Here is a 22,662-nt window from a genome sequence, read left to right on the forward strand (position 1 = left end):
ATGGTAAGTTTTGATATGTCTGTATTATTAGAATTAAAAATAAATGAATCAGAGAATCACTCAGTTTTGTGTTTCAAAAGTTATCTGTGGGGCCCCTGGGGCGCTCAGAGAGTTCAGCCTTGGACCTTTGGTATGAACTGAGTCCTTGATCTGAGGATCAAGTCCAGGCCCCCACACTGGGCTCCATGCGGGGCATGGACCTTATAATACGTGACACCTGGGGGGCTCAGTGGGTTAAGGCTCTGCCTTCGGCTCAGGTCATGGTCTCAGGGTCCTGGGATCGAGCCTCGCATTGGGCCCTCTGCTCAGCAGGGAGCCTGCTTCCCCCCCATCTCTCTGCCTGCCTCCCTGCCTACTTGTGATCTCTCTCTCTCTCTGTGTCAAATAAATAAATAAATAAATAAATAAATGTTTTTAAAAAATAGTGAGCTGAACTCAAGACCATTATTAAAAAAAACTTATAATACATAAAAAAATACATACATAAATAAATGTTACTTGTTGTGTCTGATCTTGGATTTGGAGGCGTTTTCTAACATGAGGGGGGTGGTCTTTGAGGATCCCAAACCTGCCACTTTCCAGAGGCTCTGGGACGAGAGTGGGCCACCCTTTCCAAAGCGAATGTTTGAGGCGTCACACACTTGAACTTCACAGCACCCCAGCTATTCCCTTATGGCGTCAGACATGAGGTAAGGATGTAATGTTCCATTTCTTTGTTCCATGACAGTCTCCCCAACCGGAACTTGAGCTCCAAGAGGGTGGTAACCACTCCTTGTTCTTACCTGAGCCCCTACTGCCCAGACCAGGAGGAATTCAGGTAGAAGCTATGTGTCCTCCTCATCCCCCCAAAATTTGTGTGTATATATCTCGGACTTACCATGATCAAGGACACCATTAAGCCCTGAGCACCTTCCAGGCCTAGAAAGCAACCTGTGTGGGTAGCAAGGTCTTTCTAATGGAAACGGTCCGGCAGGGTTGGGGACAACAGATGCCTGGGACGAGGAGACCAGGGCTCAGTGGAGGTGCTTGGACGTTGTGCAATCCCACCCACATCTTCCGTACCTGTCTGGAAGTGTCAACTAGGTAGGCGGATGAATGTTCCAGAACGTAACTCAGGGAAGGTGTGGAGCTGCAGACAGAAATGGGGAGTCATATGGACGCCGTGTAGCTGGTTTGTAAAGTCTTGGAGCCGGGGGAGGTCATCTAGGGAGAGGGTATGGCCCCCAATCACAGGTGAGGAAGTTTGGCCATTTTTTGAGCTGTAGGAACCACACCACGTGGTCAGCCACCCAGAACATCCTTTTCCTTGGTGAGGAGTAGGATTCCATAGAAGGAGCTCGGAATTGGTTAAGACTCAGATTCCTCTTATCTCTGTCCCCACCAGCTATCCCGCTGGGGCTGGGCGGGAGGTGACCTCTCCCAGTGTACACCCCTCCCCCCTGTAAAATTGCCACGGGCAATAAGGGCAATAAAACCCACAGTCCCCTAGTGCCCTTGAGCCTGGGTTTGGGAGAACAATGCTTTAAAGGGAGAGGCCCGGAGGCAGAGGGAGGAGAGTTCTAAGGAAACAATGGGCCAGGTTCCAAGGAATCGGGAGAGGCGCTGTGAGTTGGGAAGATTCCAGACCGTCTGATGAGTTAATTCATTTTATTTATTTATTTGCTCATTCACTCATTCTTTTTTTTTTTTTAAGATTTTATTTATTTATTTGACAGACAGAGATCACAAGCAGGCAGAGACAGGCAGAGAGAGAGAGGGGAAGCAGGCTCCTCGCCAAGCAGAGAACCGGATGAGGGACTCGATCCCAGGACCCTGAGATCATGACCTGAGCTGAAGATGGAGGCCCTAACCCACTGAGCCACCCAGGCGCCCCTATTTATTTTTTTTAAGTAAGCTCCACACCCAACATGGGGCTCAAAACTCATGACCCCAACATTGAGAAGTGTGAGCTCGTCCAACTGAGCCAGCCAGGCGGCCTTGAAGGAGGCATCTTAAAGCACCTTTTTATACAAAAAGAAAGGTTCAGAGAAGACAGGGCACTTGCTCAAAGTCCCTGAGCCTGAGAGATGCAGCCCACAGCTGTGATGTGCTCCCTTATCCTTAGCTTTGATGTTGACCGCCACAGAGCCTCCTCCTCCTCTCTTGCACCGCCTCCCTCCTCCCTCACAGGTCACAGGGTGGTCCCTCCGTGGAGAAGGTGGCTCGCAGATCAGCTTCACTTGAACATCCGAGGTAAGAAAGTCTGGGGATGTGTTCTGCCTAATCCAGTCCTGGCAGGAGGCTGGAGCGCAGACTCCAGAGCCACATCACGCTGGTTCAAATCCTCTGGGCCTCAGTGTCCTCCTCTGGGAGATGGGGACAATGATAGTCGTCTCCGCCTGACGGGGTTGCTGGAACGGCTGGGTGAGTTGGGAAGATTCCAGACCGTCTGATGAGGTAATTCGTTTTATTTATTTATTCGTTCATTCACTCATTCTTTTTTTTTTTTTTAAGATTTTATTTATTTATTTGACAGAGATCACAAGCAGGCAGAGAGACAGGCAGAGAGAGAGAGAGAGGAGGAAGCAGGCTCCTCGCCAAGCAGAGAACCGGATGAGGGACTCGATCCCAGGACCCTGAGATCATGAGGGGCTCTATAAATGTTAGCAAGGATGCTGGGTCCCTTTTGCCGACCTGCCCACCCCCTTACCACCCCCCCACCCAACCCCAGACCTGGGCCCAGGCAGCCGGATCCCAGCTCTGCCCTACTTAGACCTTGGCAAGGTCAGGTCTGCAACCGGAGCCAGCTCCCCAGGGATGACAGTGACCCTGGGGTAGTTTCCAGGAGCTAATAAATTCTTCAAACCCCTGGGGCTTGTTGGCATACTACTCCTGCAACCCTCTGAAGGGTGTCCTGGTTCTGCTTCCCCAGGCAAGCAGGTCCAGAAAAAGGCCCACTGAAAAGTGACCTATCCGAGCCTGGAGCTTCTCTGCTTCAGCGACAGTTCGGGACCCAGGTGGGGACCGTGTCCGTCTGCATGTCTGCCCTGAGCGGCTGGGACTCCCAGCCCCGTTTTCCGTGCTTTGTCCACCAAGGACAGCCACCCGGAGAGAAAGAGCTCCAACCCCCCACTTGGCCTTTTCTTCTCTATAAGACGACAGCCCCAGGCAGGAGGGACCCCGTGAGGCCCTCCTACCCACCGTGGACACCCCCTGCCCACTCAGGTTTGCGACAGAGTGGGGTGAATCAGTAGCGGCCACATGAATCAGTAAATGAATGGGGGGCATCAACCCCGTTTCTCTCTCCTGCTCTGCCCTCCCTCCCCTCCGTGTCTGGAAGCCGCTGGGGGCCCAGTCCCCCCACTGCCTCTCCCTGTGCACCACAACCAGGTAGGTGCTCCTAGCCCAGCATCCCTCGGGGTTCAGGGCTGTCGGGCTGAGCAGAGTCAGGGGCATCTCCTCAGTTCAAGGCCACACTCTGTGCACAGGAACCCAGACCCCCACTTCCTCTGCTGAGGGTCCTCAAAGATTCTGGCCCTATAGCCTCTCCCAGCTGCCAGCCACCTCCCCCACAAAAACGCAGCTTTGCCCCATAATGTGGGGCCTGGAGAACTGAAAGCAGGACAATAACAAAATTCTCGGACCCAGGCACAATTACCTCCCGTAACCCTCACCACAACCCTGTGAGGCGTGTACTGTTACTATCATGGCTTTCTGCAGCTGCGGAAACAGGTGCTCGGAGAGGCTGGCTTGTCCCAGGCTCTGGGGTTTGAACCCTCAGGGCCTGACTCTAGGGCGCTCACTGCGGGCCTCAGCTTGGCGCTGGAGCCCTCCCCTCCTGCAGGCTGGGGCAGCTGACCTGGCCTCTCCGAAGGGCTGTCTGCTCACCTGTGAAAGGGGCGGAAGAGCAGCCCTTGGCTTCTCCGGGGGACGTGGACCTGGCCCTGGCCTGGCGAGTGCTCTGCCTCCCACGGTCGCTGGAGGATGAACTCACACGGCACCCCAGGGCCCCTCATCCACAACCCCAAAACCCAAAAAAGCTCTGAAGACTAGAGACATAACTCCCTGGGCAGCAGAACCGGACCGGGCACCGCCTTATTTGGTGGCAAACCCTGACCTTGCCTGACCATGAGGCTGCTTACAGAGTGCTTTTATTTATTTATCTTTAAAGATTTTATTTATTTATTTGAGGGAGAGGGGAGAGGTCAGAAGGATAAGCAGACCCCCTGCAGAGCAGGGAGCCCCACATGGGACTCGGGACCCTATCCTGGGATTCCAGGATCATGACCTGAGCAGAAGGCAGTTCTGCTTAACCAACTGAGTCACCCAGACGCCCTAGAGAATGCTTTAGACGGAGTGCTGCCCTGGGGGAGGCCTCTGACTTCTCCGAAATCATCAGAACAGCCCTGACTTGTGAAACACAGGCCCCAGGCTTGGGGAAAAGGGGTTGTGTTTCTACACCTTCCTCAGGAGGCTGGCATACAGCCGGTGCTCCATAAATGACAGTTCTCCCTTCTTTTAGGATGAGACAACTCCTTAACCTCTCTCTCACCAGCCTGCTGTGTTCTTCCACGTTGGAAACAAGGCTTCTGGAATCTTTCGATGGCTGCAAACAAGTATGAGCGCCAATCCAGGTCATAATGTCTGTGTGCTCAAGACTGACCGCGGACAGGGCTCTGAGACCTTCCTGCGTCCCGCCTCTGACTGCGTACCTGGGTGGTTAAGCCCATACCCTCCCACCATGGCACTTCCTCTGTTCAAATCCCAACTCTGCCTACTTCCTAGCCAGGCCTGCTGTTTGACATCTCCGTGATGGAGTGAACGGGGGATACGGTCATAGCTCCAACTTAGAGAGTCCTCACCAGATACAGAGCAATGCCCAGCACACGCCCAGTGTTAGCAGAATTATTATTTTGCATCTCTGCTCCACGGTGGGAACCATAATGGCTTGGAGAGATGAAGTCACTTGGCAGTTTGGCACCGTGATCTGCTGCCACTCAGAAGCTGGGACACGGGGAAGCGTGGGAGGAAAGGACAAGGGAGGAAGAAGGACAGGGCCTGCCTGACCGGTTAGGAGTGCCAGAGGTTAATATTCAGTTAATATCCAGTCTCCGAGTTCCAAGCGTTATTCAGAAAATACTGGCGTTGACATTATACCGAAATGCTGATGGGGCTCAGGGCGGGTCACCCTAAAATAAGCCACTTTGGCGTGTTGATTATTTAGAATTAAAGTTACTTAAGAAACAGCTGGTGCATGAAGGACACTCTGACCCTCCTCTGTCCCCCTGAAAGCAGGAAGTCATCTCTCATGTGAAAGTTATGCTCCCTGCACCAGGAGAAAGAGAGACGTCCTTATCACCAGAGATGGGAATTCTGGGCTGAGGCCACATAAACAAACCTTGGTACTTCCTCTCCAATTTCTACCCTAAGCCCGAACCCCTTTGTCTTGTCAGTTCTTCACAAATTTTATTGTTTCCTTGTCCAAAAGGTATAAAACCTACCTGTTTGGGTTACTTCCCTGGGCCCCGTACATATGAAATTCAATTAAATTGTTCTTCTGTTAATCTCTCTTTGAATACAGGGGGTTGTCTCAGCCAAGAACCTAGAAGGGTAGAAGTAAATTTATTTTCCTCCCCCACAGTGCGTTCTTTCTAAGGAATGAACAGGGAAACCTGGCGGGGAGAGACAGCGAGCTCACAAAGAGCTTGGGCAAACAGGTTAGCCTGGCAGACGTAAAGAGGGCAACTTGCTGGTGGTGGCTTGTCCTTGTGGGAGCAGGGACAACGCAGGCCTTTCATTAGCAGGTAGGCTGGGTTACACAGCCTTACTTGGACTGTGGCAGAAACTTGGCTCAGGCTGGATCGATCTCTCTCTTTTTTTAAATTTGATTTTATTTATTTGAGAGGGAGAGAGAGTGCACCAAAGCAGGGTGAAGGGCAGAGGGAAAAGCAAACTCCCCGCTGAGCAGGGAGCCCAAGGTGGGACTCGATCTCTGGATTCCCGGATCATGACCTGAGTCAAAGGCACATGCTGGACCCACTGAGCCACCCAGGCACCCCCCAGGCAGGATCTTTTAAGGAGAAACAAAAAGAGGGAGAGCAGCATCGTGCTGGGCATTTGCCTGTGACCCCCCAACCATACCCCTGCCTCTGCTGCCCACCAGCCCCTGGGCAGACAGAGGCTTTGAATGTCCACTCATTCTAGGTGAGGCCTCTCAGGTGAGAAACCAGTCCTGTTGACCAGCTCAGAAAAAACTGAAATGCTCCTTACAATTCTCTGCAAAGATCTGAAATCCCAGCCCTTGGGGGTACGGTGGGAGGAGGTGTTTTCCTAGTAGCTGCCAGAGAGCTGGCAGATTTGCAGAAAAACAAGGATTAAAGAAGCAATTAGAGGTTTGACAGCCACTAATCAGGGGAAGAAAGCAAAAAGAAACCAGCCGCAGGTCAGCGGGAAGCCTCAGGCCCTTCAAAATTCAAACAGTTGCAAACCCAAATAAGCCTTTCTTCCCTCATGTACCAGATCTGACGGTAGTGGCTTAAATGGGGTAGCCTCTAAATGGGTCTGCTTGTCTAACCATCTGTCTGCACCCTTCCTTACCCCTAAACTTGATACGTTGTACATATATGTACACCTGCAGTCAGCTTTGCTTTTTTCCTTTCTCATCAACCTTCTTGAGATAAAATTTACATACAGTAAAATGCACCTATTTTGCTGAATTTTAATAAATATGTATACCCTGATCAGAATAGAGAACATTTTCATCACTCTAAGAAGTTCTTCTGGCCTCTTTGCAGTCAGTCCCCTTCCCATTCCTAGCCTCAGCCCCAGGCAGATCAGTCGATGCCTGGGGCTGAGGCTAGTTATGGGAAGCTTTCTGACCCACTAGTGGACAGTTTTGCCTTTTCTAGATTTTTATGTAAATGGAATGATGTATTTCTTTATGTCTGACTTCTCTGTTATTGTTGCCATTGTTCTGATGCTGTTATAAATAGAATTTTTTTAAAATTTCATATTGAAATTTTGCAGCTATCAAAAGTTATTTCTTGTGTATTGACCTTGTCTCTTAGGATCTTACTAAACTCACTAATTAGTTCTAGTACTTGTTGTATAGATTCCTTAGGATTTCCTAGTAAATGATGACATTATCCGCAACTAAGAGGGTTTCCCTTCTTCCTTTCTGATCTTTATATCTTGTATTTATTTTTCTTGCCTTATTGCACTGACTGGGACCTCTAGTACCACACTGAACAAGTGGTGCGAGCAGACATCTTTTCTTGTGTCTGATCTTAGGGAGGAAGGAAACAATCTTTTACCACCAAATATGCTGTTCGCGATAGGTTTGCTGTAGACAGCCTTTCTCAGGTAGAGGAATTCCCTCTTAATCCTGGTTTGCTGAGAAAAATGGGTATTCAGTTTTGGCAAACGTTTTCCTGCATCTATTGATACGATCATCTTTTTTTTTCTTTTTTTTATTCTGTGTGTATGCTGAATTATGTTGATTGACTTTCAAATGTTAAACCAACCTCTCATTCTTGGGACATACCTTGTTTGGTCATGAAGTATAATTCTTTTTGTATATCGCTGGATTTGAGTGCTACAGTTTTAATAAGGATTTTTATCCCTTTTAATCCCTGATATACCCCAGAGCCTAGAAAATAACCTTACACAGAACAATTGCTCAATAAATATGCATTGAATAAATGAATCAAACTCTTCCTCCATGTGGGGGTCAAAGGATGTGCCCATTTCAACATTTTGGCAAAATATCCGGCCTTCCCTCTGAAAATGTCCCAGGGGTGCCTGGGTGGCTCGGTAGGTTAAAGCCTTTGCCTTTGGATCAGGTCATGATCCCGGGGTCCTGGGCTCTCAGCTCAGCGGGGAGCCTGCTTCCCCCTCTCTCTCTGCCTGCCTCTCTGCCTACTTGTGATCTCTGCCTGTCAAATAAATAAACAAAATCTTTTTTTAAGAAGAAAAGAAAATGTCCCAGTCTTCAGTCCCACCAACACATTGCCAGGGGATGAATGCTGGTGCCACTCACTGGCTTTACAGAAAAGCTGGTTGTTGAGCTAGTCTCAGAGGAGGTCCAGCGGAGGAAGGGGGCATCCTAGGCAACAGCATGTTCCAAAGCACAGAGGCATGAAAGATCATTGCATCAGCTACTAACTAGCTGTGCGACCTTGGGCAAATCTGTCCTGCTTATCCATAAAACAAGAAAGAAAACAACAGGGCTGCCAAACATTGAGTATCCAATGAGATAATATGTGAAAGACCTTGGAAAAACTCTAACATGAAGGCAGCATTACCATTAACAAGGAGGTGGGGAGGCTTGTACTTGTGTCTAGCACAGCCCAGACCAGCTTAGCAAAAGCAGGCAAGAGGCTGGGTGCTGCCATTGGCATTAGAAGTCTTGGTCCTGGCCTCAGGCACCTCCATGAGAGCAGCCAAGGGTGGCATCTCCCTGGGATAGAACCCTGCCCAGAGGAGAGAGGTTCCCTCCTGGTTAATGGGGTCCCGTTACTCTCTCCTTCCTTCTGCTCACGCCTCATAAGTCATCTTCAGCTAAGACCAACTCTGACTTCACCAGCAACTAAAGCAAAGGATATGGGAGATCTAGGAAACACAAAGAAACTCACCCCCCCCCCTTCCTGTGCTTTCTTTCCTTCCTTTTCTCTTTTTTTCCCATATCATGGAGCACTAGTGTGCCTTTCCCCCTTTCTGAGCTTGGGAATAATGGTTTTAATATGGAGTATTCACCTGTTTGTGTTTTGGATGACTGCACCTAAGAGCTGTTTTTAAAGAGTCCCAGCAATCAAATACCCAGCTCTTGTGTTTGCACACAATTTCCCTTCTGCTTAAGCTCTCTTTGTGTTTACACACCAGACATCTAGAAGCTTGGTCTGGTCAAAGTACTGCTTTTAACAGCTCTGGAGATTGAAAACACAGTGCTGGTATATTCTGAATTTTGTGCTCTTGGAGAAGGGATGGGAAGGGGAGGCCGGATGACAGACGAAGGGGTAAAGGGGTGGCCTGTGAGAGAAGGCAGAATTTTTGCTACAAAATAGGTGAGAGGCATGAAAACCTCCAGCAGCAGTAAGGGCAGGAACGCAGAGAAGGAGATGGCTTTGGGAGAATTTCAGGAACTGGAAGTGCCTGGTGAGTGATGGGCTACTGAGAAAAAGGCGGGTAGGGGGCGGAGTCCACGGTAACAGGCAAGTTTCTGGTGTTAGTGGCTGTGCAGATGGTGGTGTCACTACCAGGACAGGAAATACAACAGCCTGGACAGGTGTGGGGATGGGGAAGAATGGAAAGAGGAATTCAGTTCCGGACATTTATTCATTACTTTCTTGGGCATTCCTAGCGGCAGGTACCTTGCCTGGGAACAGCCAGAAAGAGAAGAAACAAGATCCGACTCTCCTAAAGTTTACACTCTAGGAGGTAAAAGGTCAGCTTAAAAGAATAAGTCAGCCAATAACTGCAGAAGCCTGTGTGAGTAAATTAAATGGAGTCATGTGATCGCGGGCTGCAGGGCGGCCAGGGAAGGCCTGGCAGACCTGGAGGTAAGATGCCAGGCTGGGTTTGACGGCGACCCAAGGCCATGCAAGTGGAGAAGCGGCTTGACCTCAGAAGTCTGGGCTGCTCATGATCAGAAGGGGTAGACCATAGAAAAATAAGAAAGACCCAACAGTGTACTAGGGGTACACTGGGTGGGGGTGGCGCCCTGGGCTGTCCTGGTCCCGTGTTTTCCCTCGGCTGGATGTCGAGTACAGAGCTGCAATACGTAATTGCTAAACCCTTTGCACATCATATCACAGAAACTAAACTGAACTTAAAATAGACTAGAAAACGGGAGGCAAGCGCAGGCCCCGGGTCTCCCCAGCTTTTGGCAAGCCGGGTCTCTCCGCTCGGAGCGGGGATCTGGCAGCCTCGGCCGGTTCTCAGTCCCGGCGCATTGACCCAAGCCGGCCCCGCCCAGCCGTGCGCTCGGAGCAGACGTCCGCCCACACCGCTCAGTCGCCCCGCCCACGTCCGACGCCGGCCAATGGGCGCGCGGGATCGGGGCCCACACCCCCGCCGCGTGCGGCTCCGGGCTCGCGCAGCCGCGTGACGACACGGTCCGGCCCCCGCCACGTGACGGCCGCGCGCCGGACTCCGGCTGGTGTCGGGCTGGCGCCGCAGAGGCCGGTGAGGAGCCGGCGGCCACGCTGCGGAGGGCGCGGGGCGAGGGCGCGGGGCGTCGGGGCGCGCGCGCATGGAGGCGGCGCCGGTAGCCGCCTGAGGGCAGCGGGGCGAGCCGAGCGGGCCTTCTTGCGCATCCCTCGAGCCACCTCGCGTTCGCGGCACCCGGCGGCGGCGGGCCGCGGAGCCGGCGCGGCCATGGCGACGGGCACTCAGCAGAAGGAGAACACGCTGCTTCACCTCTTCGCCGGCGGGTGAGCGTCGCGGCCGGACCCCGCGCACCCCGCCCCCCGACCCCGCGCCCTCGGGCGCCCCGGCCGGTTACCCGCCCTCCCCCGGGCCGGAGCGCCGACTCCGGGAGGAGGAAGTCTCCGCGGTGTGGGGAGGCCCCGGGGGCGCGGGCCTTCCCCGCCCCGGGCCGCATCTCCCGAGGGTGGTTACCCGCGTTCCCACGCGCATCCCGCTCCCGCGGGGTCTCCTGCTTTTTCTCCTTCTGAACAGTTAGAGGCTGGTGTGCCGAGTGTCACTCGGGGGCAGCCCTGCCTGGCCACTGTGGCTCGGTCCGCCCCACATCCTCCCAGCTGGCGGCCCTGGTCGTGCTGCACTCGCTGTCCTTCTGCCTGGGTTGCGCTCCGGGGCCTCTCTCCGAAGGCCCTGGGCGGCACCGTGGATGCTGGGGTTTGGCGGGAGGCGGGGGGGGGGCGCCCGGGACGCCCGGGACTTCCTCAGGGTAGCGCAGCGGCGAGTTCAGACAGTCTAGAGGGCTGCAGGTGTTGGACATGGGCAGGGGCCTGGAAAGTGCTGGCGAACCGTGATGCTGGCCAGCAAGCAACCTGTGGGAGGGCAGCTGCGGGATCCAGGGGGGTGGAATGAGGTCAGGAAGATGTGTTCAAATGCTTCTTGGGGCGCCTCAGTCGGTTAAGCGTCTGCCTTCGGGTCAGGTCATGATCCCAGAGTCCTAGGATCCAGCCCCACACTGGGCTCCCTGCTCAGAACCTTTGCTTCTCCTTCTCTGCCTACCTGCTTCTGTTTGCTTGCTCCCTCCCTCTTTCTGTCTCTTCCTGTATCTGTCAGATAGATAAATAAAATCTTTAAAAAAAAGGGGGGGGGGGGATGCTTCCCACCTGCTAGTGGACGCATGCACCATAAGATGTGCCCTGTTTTTGAGAGCTGCATTTTGTTGGTCATCATGCGCCTGGTATTTTTAAGTGGTGGCAATGCATGGTGAGGGAGGTTGAGTGGTAGGGGGTTTAGGAACAGAGCTGATTTTTTGTTTCTTCACAAAATAGTAGTGAAAATTAGTATTAGTAATTTTCTTTTAATAGAGCCAGTGGGTTTGGTTCCTTTTGCAGCTCCAGATAGTTTGTCTTGTTTGAGGACCTCACAAGCTTGGCATAGCAATTTTTAAGTGTAGACATTCTGCATAAAATATAATTTATTCTGGATCATCATCTTGGCTTGGATATTAGATGCACCTTGGACTGAGGGATGTTCCTTTCTACAAATGAGTAATGGTTGAGAACTTACCTGCAAAATAACTATGATGAAAGTGTTGGTACTTCCTACTGTATGTGACCACCCACTCTGTTTCTCCAACCAAAAAATTTTGGTTCTTCGTACATAGGGAGAATATCTCATTCATCTCTTCTCTGTGGTTCCTTCATCTTTTCACTTTAACTCCCAGTGTTTCCTGAAAGTCACAGGGGAGGGGAGAGCATTCCTAAATTAATACAGTATGCTAACTGGTCATTCTGGGGGAATTTTAAACAAGTTGCCCATGTTAAAGTCATTTCTCAAGCCAAGGAAGGTAACTTCAAAATGATTTCATACTGCATGATTTTGATCTCATGTTGTTAGTGAGGTGGGCTTTTAAAAAATCCTTTGCACTCCAGACAGGGAAGAGTTACCTGCTTCGGAGCAGCCTCTGTGAGGTTTGCTGCATAATCCATTGCCCTGTCTCCATGAATCTCCCTACCCGCCCTTCACAGTGCCCTCTGGCTGCTAATTCTCCTACCGAGCAGCAGCGTCTTAAATAAATTGTGATGGAGGAAGGCAGCAGTCGCCCGCAGAAGTCGTGAGGACTGATTAGAATGTAGAGGGTTTATTAGCGTGGTGCCTGAAGCCATTGTATCTAACAGGTTCCTTCTTCAGCAGCTGCTCAGGATTCCTTGCAGATACTCTGGAAAAAAAATAAATCTTCGAACAGGATGCTTTCAGAGTAACTGATTGCATTTTGATTCATTCCCACTAGCTTAAAATATATTACTTCCATTTCTTTTAGGAAAGAGCATTAAAAGGAGCTAAGTATTGAGTGCTTATTATTTCATAGAGTTAAAATCAGTAAATCCAGTGGTCCCAGTTGGTCCGATGGGAGATGAACTGCTTAGCTCTAGGTAGCTGGTTTCTACTGTTCTTAAACTGGCATCTTTCCAGAAAACTGAAATCCCTGGTCTTTGAAAAGTTAGAGCCCTGTGTGTGTAAATTTGTCACATTTCTACTGTTTGTTGGATAGCCTTTGGAAATTAACATCAAACAGGTTTAATGCTATCACTAATTAGTGATACTGAATAATTTTATCAGCTATAAGAGGCTTAGGAATCATTGAAAATCAATTTTATTTTATTATTTATTTATTTATTTTTAAAGATTTTATTTATTTATTTGACAGAGAGAGATCACAGTAGACAGAGAGGCAGGCAGAGAGAGAGAGAGGGAAGCAGGCTCCCTGCTGAGCAGAGAGTCCGATGCAGGACTCGATCCCAGGACCCTGAGATCATGACCTGAGCTGAAGGCAGCGGCTTAACCCACTGAGCCACCCAGGTGCCCCGAAAATTAATTTTAGAGCCTGGGAAATAAAAGCTACGTCCCAAACAACTCGAAGTCTTTTAATTTTTTTTTATTTTTATTTTTTAAAGACAGTTTCTTGGGCTCTTTGCAAAAGCAGAAATATTCCTTTGCTCTCTAATGGTTATCTTTTTAACACTGTTACCCTTGAAGAGAAGTGGAGGAAGAACCACCCACAAACCGACACCTAAACAAGGCACTTTATTTATTTTTTTAAAGATTTTTATTTGACAGAGATCACAAGTAGGCAGAGAGGCAGGCAGAGAGAGCAGGGGAAGCAGGCTCCCCGATGAGCAGAGAGCCCGATGCAATGCCTAAACAAGGCACTTTAGAAAGGTTATGTGTATATGTACCAAATATGATTCCGTAACTAAAGTGGGCTCCTATTCTTTAAATTGCTTTATTCTTAGTAATACATTAATGGCGACATGATAGTGAATTTTCTCAGTACACCTCTAATCAGTCCTTACTGTTCAGTGGTTGCAATGAAGAAGGCAAATATGGTTCCAAGCCCAGTGACTGGAATGTGGACTGAGGATGTTATAGTAAATTTATGACAGGGCTACCGGTTTTATTCTGACGACATAATTTCTACTTAATCTCATTTCCAGTTTTCTGCCAACATAAATTACTGGATATCCTTACGTCTACCTGTGTAGTTCCCTGATTACTTCTTTTTCTTTTTTTTTCCCCAAGATTTTATTTATTTATTTGACAGGCAGGCAGAGAGAGAGGAGGAAGCAGGCTCCCTGCTGAGCCAGAGAGCCCCGATATGGGACTCCATCCCAGGACCCTGAGATCATGGCCTGAACCAAAGGCAGCAGCTTAACCCACTGAGCCACCCACGCGCCCCTCAAAACATTTTTAAGGCTTCCCATACCTCCCAGCACTTCCATAATGAGCTCTGATGGTGTTACTTCTGCGTGAGCAAAGCAGCATTCACTTCATGTTGATTTTTAGTATCTTTAGGGACTGTTGTTTTCTGCTTTGTTCCTTCCTGTCCCAAAAATCTGGGTAGTGTTGTTGTCAAAATAAAAAACGTAGTCAAATAGATTTTGTCACTACATAACCTACTATTCTCTTCTACTGTTTAGACTCTTCAGTGAGAGAGACACAGAAGTCCTCTTAAGTGGCCCGTCTGGTACTAGAACCTTAGGTCTGTTAAGAAAAATCCTTTAACCTTTCTTTCTCAAATGTCTTAGGGTTCGGGTAGTACATAAGCGTTAGTGATGCTGTTCACTAACGGAATAAGCAGTGACAGCAGGTGAGAACTTGTAGATACGCTCAGCACCTGAAACAGCTGGGCTGAGCTGGTGCTGGTTAGAGGTGAAAGGCCCAGACTATGCTTCCTGGTATTTCCGGGCACAATTTTTTCTTTTGTCATCAAATATACTCACATAGCTTTTAAAATGTATTTTAGTGGGAACGTATGTCTTTTAAGAGTTTAAAATACATAATCCAAGATACTGTCAAGATTCAGTGATTCGTGTCCCTGCCCCCATTATGGACAGCTGTCACCTGGTGTATATGCTTCCATACTGCGCTTGCCTCCGTGAGTATGGTCTGTATCAGCTATTGGTTACTTTGGTAGTGTCAGGCACATGTTCATGTATTTGCCAGGGGACCAATACAGAGAAGATGCAAGACTTAATTGAAATCCTTAAAGAAATTTTGGTAAGACAAGAACAGTGTGCACGTGTGATATTTTATATAGGGCATGTATATCAAGAATATAAATTGACATTTATTTCATCAGTGTATTTTTTTTTTAAGATTTTATTTATTTGTCAGAGATCATGCAGAAGCAGGCAGAGTGGCAGGCAGAGGCAGAGAGAGAAGCAGGCTCCCCACGGAGCAAGAAGCCCCATGTGGGAATCGATCCTAGGACCCTGGGATCATGAACTGAGCTGAAGGCAGTGGCTTAACCTACTGAGCCACTCAGGCTTCCCTCTTTGGTGTATTTTTAATATGTTGAGAAACATTTTTAAATGCTATATGGTGTTTGTATGAGATTCCCACTAGCATTAAGCTTCATGAGAATAGCAGTCATATCTATCTTTATTACTCGTACATCTTGAGTACAGTACCACACTTGATACAGATGCTTAAACAATACTTGTTTAATGATTAACTAAGTGAATAAAAGGTAGTGTGTATCTTATCTGGGTGTTTAGATTTATGTGGTCTGTTAAATTGTGCTAAATAAAGGGATCGGCACTTTGATCATTTATGAATTGTGAACATGGTTCTATAGGAAGATTTGCTGAGACCGTGTTGGCATAAGGTAACATTATTTTGGATTTGTGTATTTGTGAATAATAACAATTCTCTTTAGGTTTGTTAAGTACTAGAGGGCTTTTTTATTCGTTTATAGGGTGCTATTTAAGTGTTCTTTCCAGATGTGGTAGAATATAGGAAAAATCTAAAAGGTAATTAGCTGCATAGAAACTAGGCATTTTTTTTTTTTAAAAGATTTTATTTATTTGACAGAGAGAGATCACAAGTAGGCAGAGAGGCAGGCAGAGAGAGAGGAGGAAGCAGGCTCCCTGCTGAGGGCTGAGCAGAGAGCCCGATGCGGGACTCGATCCCAGGACTCTGAGATCATGACCTGAGCCGAAGGCAGCGGCTTAACCCACTGAGCCACCCAGGCGCCCCAAAACTAGGCATTTTGCTTTGACTGAGTAAATACAGATTTTGCATGATCAAAATCCTCTAAGCCCTATGCTAGGTATTAAAATTAGACATTCCAGAAAATTATAAAGAAGCACTAGTGTTTTTTCAAGTAGTGACTGTAGAGTTAGTGAATGAAAAGGAGTTCCTGAAGACTCCCTAGATTTAGGATCAGGTGGTCTTGCGGTGTCATTTGTTGGTGGTAGTTATGTGTAAGCTATGAATCTGGAAAAATAGTTTATCACCAGTTGGGTAGCAATTACAATAAAGAGTATTTCAGTCTTGGCTTTAGTGCCTGAGGTGAGTGAGTGTGTGTGTGTATATAGGAAACAGGTTCTTGTTGAAAATGTCTAGATTTTGAAAGGTGTCCTTATTACTTGACACTCAAGAGTTAAAAGGCAAAAATTCGTGTGAGTAATTAAAAGTTTTTGCGTCTCTGGTCGCATGAAGACGAAAAAAATCCAGTGTCTCTGTTGGAGTAGTGAGTGATAGTCCAGTTTTGTTCTGCTATAAACCGGAGGAGAGGAGCCTAACCTGGCGGGTTCGGGGGTAATATCAAGGAAGGCTTAGGTGGGGAAAGAGAAAAGGTTGAATCCAAGTTTATGTACTAACCAGCGTGACTTCAATTCTGGGCAGAAAAAAGAGAAAGTGTGGGGAGGGCATTCAGGAATAAGTAGTAAGAGTAGGAAAAGGCACAGAAAAATCCAGGTAATAGATTTTTTAGAAAACTGGGCCAATAGATTCAGAGAGCAACTCTTATGACTGCTCCCAGACATGTAATTTAATGGCTTGCTGTTCGTAGCCTTTCTTCTGCTCTGTTCAAACCCGTTCTATGGTTTCACTAAGAGGAATATCCCATAGAGAATTATCTCTGAATTTGGCATCAGTGGTTAGAGCAGCATCACCTTAGGAGCAAAATTAATATCCAGGGAGTTTTCTTGTAGCTGTTGGAAACATAGCGTACTAGCTACATGAGTCCTAACTACTTTTTGGAAAATTATTGATAATAGTAAAATTCTATAAGTGCCTTCTTGGAAAACGAGGGTGTGAATTTTTTTTTTTTTTTAATTAACTAGGCTCAACTTAGGAGGCTTTTCATATGTAAGTAATAAAAACTCACTTCCATCTGGCTTGATTATTGGCACATACACCTAAATTCTAGCGAGAACAGGCTTTGGTGAGGGCTTATTTAGATGGCTTGACACTGTCACTATGAGACCCCTCATTGATTCTTGTGTTCCAGAAATATCTGCATGATCCTAAGATTTGTCCCTGCATGGACACAGAATGGTTTCCAGCAGCTCCTAGTGTTTCTCCAGCATTGAAAAGTTTTAAGCTTAATCTGATTGGACCAATTTGGACATGTGCCCATCTCTAAACTGGTCACTGTTCCCAGGAGATTATTATGCTGTTTATTTTGGGCTGAATCATGTGCCCATCTCTGAACAGATGACACGGCAACATAGATGGTATTATGTTGATTAAGTGAGTCAGGGCTAAACTAGAAATGGGTTTAAGTGCTATCCAGACTATATGACATAAGAAATTTGGGGTCTTATTAAGACGGGAGGAGGGGAGTGGATGCTGGGGAGGCAGCCCGCAGTGGCCTCCACAGTGGTGGTACTGCCTTCAAATAGATGCATTGTTTTATTGATCTAGAACAGAGGTTCTCAGCCTTGGCCAGATAATTGTTTGGGGAGGGGCAGGGTATTGCTGTGTGGTTTCCTGTGCAGCCTGCGTAGGATGTTTTAACAGCAACGCTGGTCTCTGCCCACTAGATGCTAGTACCTCCTCCCCCGTAGCAATAACCAAAACTGTCTCACGCATGACCACATGTCACTGGGGTGGGGGGCATAACTGCCACAGCTGCGATTAGTCTGGATTAGTGCTCTGCAGACTTGGATCATAGGGTCCTGAGATTAAAGTGTTCATGCGTATCTGCATATATATACCCTTTTAATTTTATATGTATTGTAAAGCACATACACAAAATAGAAATTAAATGGTAAAGATTAGGGGGCACCAGGGTGGCTCAGTGGGTTGAAGTCTCTGCCTTCAGCTCCGATCATGATCCCAGGATCCTGGGATTGAGCCTCACATCGGGCTGTCTGCTCAGCAGGGAGCCTGCTTCCTCCTCTCTCTCTCTGCCTGCCTCTCAGCCTACTTGTGATCTCTATCTGTCAAATAAATAAAATGTTTTAAAAAAATAAATAAATGGTAAAGATTAGAAATAAGTTGAAATTTTATTTTTTTCTGTTATTTTTTTCCCTCTATGCCAGTATTCCATTGTGCACATTAAGACTGTGTCCCCTGCTTTGGAGATTAGTGGTCTGAAATATTGGTATCCAGTCAGACTTGCTTTCCTGACAACGTGATGTCAGCAATGTCACCATGTAATTGGATGTTGGATGGGACTTTTCCTGTTGACGTGCATTGGCTGCTGTGGCCCTCAGCTGAACCAAGAGCCTACCCTAAGACTTAGAGATGCCAGAATCTGCCTGACTGCTTTTGACCACCTCACCCCAGACTGTATATACAGAGCAGGCGGGTTGTATTTGTCAGCACTGTGGCATGCATGTGGAGTGTGGAGAGAGGGTTTTGCTGTCACGGTCCCATACCCTGTTCCCAGTCCCTACTGGTTTGGGCTGTAGATTGAAGGAACTTGAAAGGATCGAAGACTGGTACCTTGCTCTCTGACCAGTGCTTCCTGCAGGTGGAGGCCACTGCCTTAGCTCATGCCAGCTGGATGAGAAGGAACTGGTGTGGTGTGCTTAGAGCAGACATGGGAGTGACTCCCACCAAGTGCCGATTTTGCTGCCTCCTGACGGACATGGAAGAACATTCCAGTGGACCCGTTGGCTTGGTGTCCAGGAGCAGGGGGACCAGAGGAAGGAAAGGCACCATCTAGTGCTATCCGCAGGGTTCCCGGCCAAGTGAGGCTGAAAGGAAATCGGGGGATGGACTGCTGGTGGGACCAGCATGGGGGTTCCCAGTGAGATTGAACACCACTCCAAGAAGGTTTGCACACCATCCACACTGAAATCATCACATTTGCTGAGGCTGTTAACGTAACATACGGCCAGGTGGACCCACAGCAAGACAGAAACCAGTTCCATAAGACCATGTCACTGCTCTGTCCTCATGCCCAGAGAACCCTTAAAAGAAAGGAAGAAAAAGAGCATTCCCCTCAAAAAGAGCAAAAAGACCAAGTCCCCTCAAGCCATTCGGCTGCCGGTGCTGGAGGAAGGTTCCGGTTGAGATTTGAGATTGAAGTTTTAGACGGGCCTGAATTTGAAGACCTGGAAGTTCCCAGATAGCTGTCCATGGTGAGCTCTCCACACAGTGAGAGAGGGAACACAAGCAGGGGGAGTGGGAGAGGGAGAAGCAGGCTCCCCACTGAGCAGGGATCCTGATGTGGGGCTCAGTCCCAGGGCCTGAGATCACGACCTGAGTCAAAGGCAGATGCTTAACGACTGAGCCACCCAGGCGCCCTCAAGAAGAGGGGAATTCAGTAGAGGGCAGCCGAATAGCAGAGATGGGTGAGGACTGGCAGACAGAGCTAATGACTTCTTCTGAATTGAGACTCACAAAAAGCTCAGTTAATGACTACTGCCCAGAGTGGACAGGGGTTTATCTGAGCTGAGTGACCATGGTTAGGAGCCAAGCTAATACCGAAGGTCATCTTTGTATCGAATTGAGAATTGACAGGAACCTTTGACTACAAATAATGTAATTTGTTGTAATTGCAAGTGCTTTGGACCCAATATGATTAAATATTAAATATTTTTAGAAAAACTTGGAAAGCCAATTCAGAGAAGTCCCTATTTCTATTCATACTCCCAGACTGATGACTGTCTTATACATGCTGGTTCATGAAGAAAGAAAAAGTTGAGCTGAAAGATACTCTAAAAATTCTTCTACGGGACACCTGGGTGACTCAGTCGGTTTAAGCGTCTGCCTTTAGCAGGGGTGGTGATCTGGGAGTCCTGGCATTGAGTTCTGCATCGGGCTCCTTGCTTGGCGAGGAGTCCGCTTCTCCCTCTGCCTGCCACTCCCCCTGCTTGTGCGTGTGCTCTCTCTCTCTTTCTGTGACAAATAAATAAAATCTTTAAAAATAAATAAAAATTCTGCTGTGAAATGTTTCAAATTTCAGGAAGAATTTTGTCTGGAAATTGCAGTTTGGTATCAGACCTTCTTCTAATCAGGAATATTTTAGTGACAATGTATCCAACATAGCTTAATAACTTTAAGTATTTTTTAATGAATGGAATTATTTTTAGTGAATTAAAAAATGATTGAAAATAACTGAAAATCAATGCCTGTTTCTCATCTAAGGCTTCTTTTTTTTTTTTTTTAAAGATTTTATTTATTTATTTGACAGAGATCACAAGTAGGCAGAGAGAGGGGGAGAACAGGGTCCCTGCTGAGCAGAGAGCCCAATGTGGGGCTCAATCCCAGGACCCTGGGATCATGACCTGAGCTGAAGGCAGAAGCTTAACCCACTGAGCCACCCAGGTGCCTCTCATCTAAGGCTTCTAGTAGGTAGGGAGGGGCTCGCCTGCTGAAGAGTTACTTCTTACTCCTGGTTACAGTTGGCGGTGTTTTCCCCATTTTGTCATTTCTTTTTTTTTTTTTTTTTTTTTTAATTTAAAAATTTTTTTAAAAAGATTTTATTTATTTATTTGACAGAGAGATCACAAGCTGGCAGTGAGGCAGGCAGAGATGTGGGGGGGGGGCAGACTCCCCGCCCAGCAGAGAGCCTGATGCAGGGCTTGATTCCAGGACCTGAGATCATGACCCGAGCCAAAGGCAGAGGCTCAACCCCCTGAGCCACCCAGGCACCCCTCAGTTTATCATTTCTTACAACACTGAGGCAACATCACTCTGTCTTGTACAAGAGGTGCCTTCGTTTGTCCTCTCGCGAGTCTAGAAGGCCAGGTGGGGCCTTTTCACCACCACCACACTGGCTCCTGCCGTGGGCCCAGGGTGTAGCGTAGAAGAGGGTGTGTGGTTGTGAGTGTGGTCGACCAGCCTCAAAGAGCTCACCGACGTGCTGTCGGTAGGACGCTTGCTTTGTGGGGCGCGCGTACTGTCCTATGGGTCGTCCTTTGTTTGATCAGTGGCAGGCGTTTGGTTGATGGTTGGCCAGAGTGAGGAATGTAACTGACAGGGGACAAAGCGGAGGTGGATGACCTATGTCGTGTTTGAACTTGTTGACTTTCTTATGAAAGACTACCCAGAAATCCTGTTCTTTTTCAACAGTGTGAAATCATGTTATTGAACATAAATTTCAGATTTTTTTTTTTTAATCTTACTCTGTAGTGTATGAGTTTTCCACTGTTTTTAAATAACCAAACTGTTTAAAGACATGGTTATTTTTCTAATAGGTAAGGGTAATTTTTTGTGAATGGACATGAGTGAGTTTTTATCTTTTTTTTTTTTTTTAAGATTTTATTTATTTATTTGGCAGAGAGAGAAACCTCAAGTAGGCAGAGAGGCAGGTGGCCAGGCAGGTGGGGGGGAAGCAGGCTCCATGCTGAGCAGAGAGCCTGATGTGGGGCTTGATCCCAGGACCCTGAGATCATGACCTGAGCAGAAGGCAGAGGCTTAACCTACTGAGTCACCCAGGCGCCCCTGTATCCCATTTTCTTTAGACATATTCCAGCGTTTAGCTAATTATACAGACCAGTATTCAGTTTAGGCTCACGAATTTTCCTTGGTGCAGAAGAATACAGAGATTTATTGAGATTTTATTGATTTGAGAGAGAAAGCAAGAGTGTACATGACCCAGGGAGAGGCAAAGGGAGGGGGAGAAGCAGACTCCCCGTTGAGCAGGGAGCCCCACTCAGTTTGATCCCAGGACCTGAGCCAAAGGTAGACACTGAACTGACTGAGCCACCCAAACGCTCCAAACACAGAATTTTATTTTATTATTTTTTAAAATATTTTACCTTGTCTTAAGATTTTTATTTATTTGATGGCGAGAGACACAGAGAGGGAACACAAGCAGGGGGAGTGGGAGAGGGAGAAGCAGACTCCCCACTGAGGAGGGAGCCTGATGTGGGATCACTCCGCATCACTCAGATCACAACCTGAGTCCAAGGCAGATGTTTAATGACCGAGCCACCCAGGCACCCCCAAACACAGAATTTTAAAGCCCTTGTTGTCAAATCAGCTATTTGCCAAGTAGAGGGTGAATGTAAATAGTCTAAATTAACTAATGAAACTATCTTTCCAGGGGCACCTGGGGGACTCAGTGGGTTAAGCCTCTTGCATCAGCTTGGGTCAAGATCTCAGGGTCCTGGGAGCCTGCGCATTGGGCTCTCTACTCAGCAGGAGCCTGCTTCCCCCTCTCTCTGCCTGCCTCTCTGCCTACTTGTGATCTCTCTCTGTCAAATAAATAAAATTAAAAAAAAAAAAAAAAAAGACATCTTTCCATTATCCTTCCCAAGAGCCTTGAGTTTGGTATCGGTTTAGCCCCTTCGTCACTTTGAGGGTCTGAGAAAGTGTATGGCTTGAGACCAGGATTCCCCATCTCAAAAGTAAGGACAATACCAGTGGCAAAATCCTTGAGGGTTAAATGGTAGTTGTCTGATATACATCAAGTCCTTTCTGCCATTCTCCCTTCCCATTCTGTTTGTGATCCCCTAAATTGCTTTCGTGGTTGATGGGCTTTTTTTGGCCCACAGTTCGGAAAACACTGTGCTATGTAAACAGTTCAATGTTCTGTGTCTTATCATCATGATCTTAAAGCACATTTGCCTAAATAGTCAAAAATTACTATTTCCCTCTCTACCCATCCCCAGTCTGTACATTTCATTTCCTTTTACTGACATTCATCCTCCTCATGGTAAATTGGGGGTGAATAATAATGGCTCCTCCCCCACAGGATTGTTGGAGGACTGAATGAGTGTCATAAAAAAGTCCCTGCCAGTGACGCTGTTTTTTAAACTGCTAGCTTCCAGCTCCTGGTTATCCTTATTTTACTTGCTC

The 22,662-nt window shown here is 47.7% G+C and overlaps 1 protein-coding gene and 1 long non-coding RNA gene across 2 annotated transcripts in view; both read left to right on the forward strand.

The window, feature by feature from the left end:
* The first annotated feature begins 607 nt into the window (after nucleotides 1–607).
* On the forward strand, nucleotides 608–3,320 carry LOC309841843. The gene is made up of 3 exons (XR_014299357.1): nucleotides 608–689; nucleotides 2,170–2,232; nucleotides 2,912–3,320. It is a non-coding gene; the product is annotated as an uncharacterized lncRNA (long non-coding RNA).
* Nucleotides 3,321–10,112: 6,792 nt separating this feature from the next.
* Nucleotides 10,113–22,662, forward strand: part of SLC25A33 (solute carrier family 25 member 33) — a 36,938-nt gene continuing 24,388 nt past the window's right edge. The window contains exon 1 of the mRNA XM_082685359.1: nucleotides 10,113–10,409. Coding sequence (XP_082541485.1) covers nucleotides 10,354–10,409 — 56 coding nt within the window. The 5' untranslated portion in view covers nucleotides 10,113–10,353. The remainder of the gene's footprint in view (nucleotides 10,410–22,662) is intronic.

Source organism: Mustela nivalis (assembly GCF_964662115.1).
Source record: "Mustela nivalis genome assembly, chromosome: 10".
Taxonomy (NCBI): domain Eukaryota; kingdom Metazoa; phylum Chordata; class Mammalia; order Carnivora; family Mustelidae; genus Mustela; species Mustela nivalis.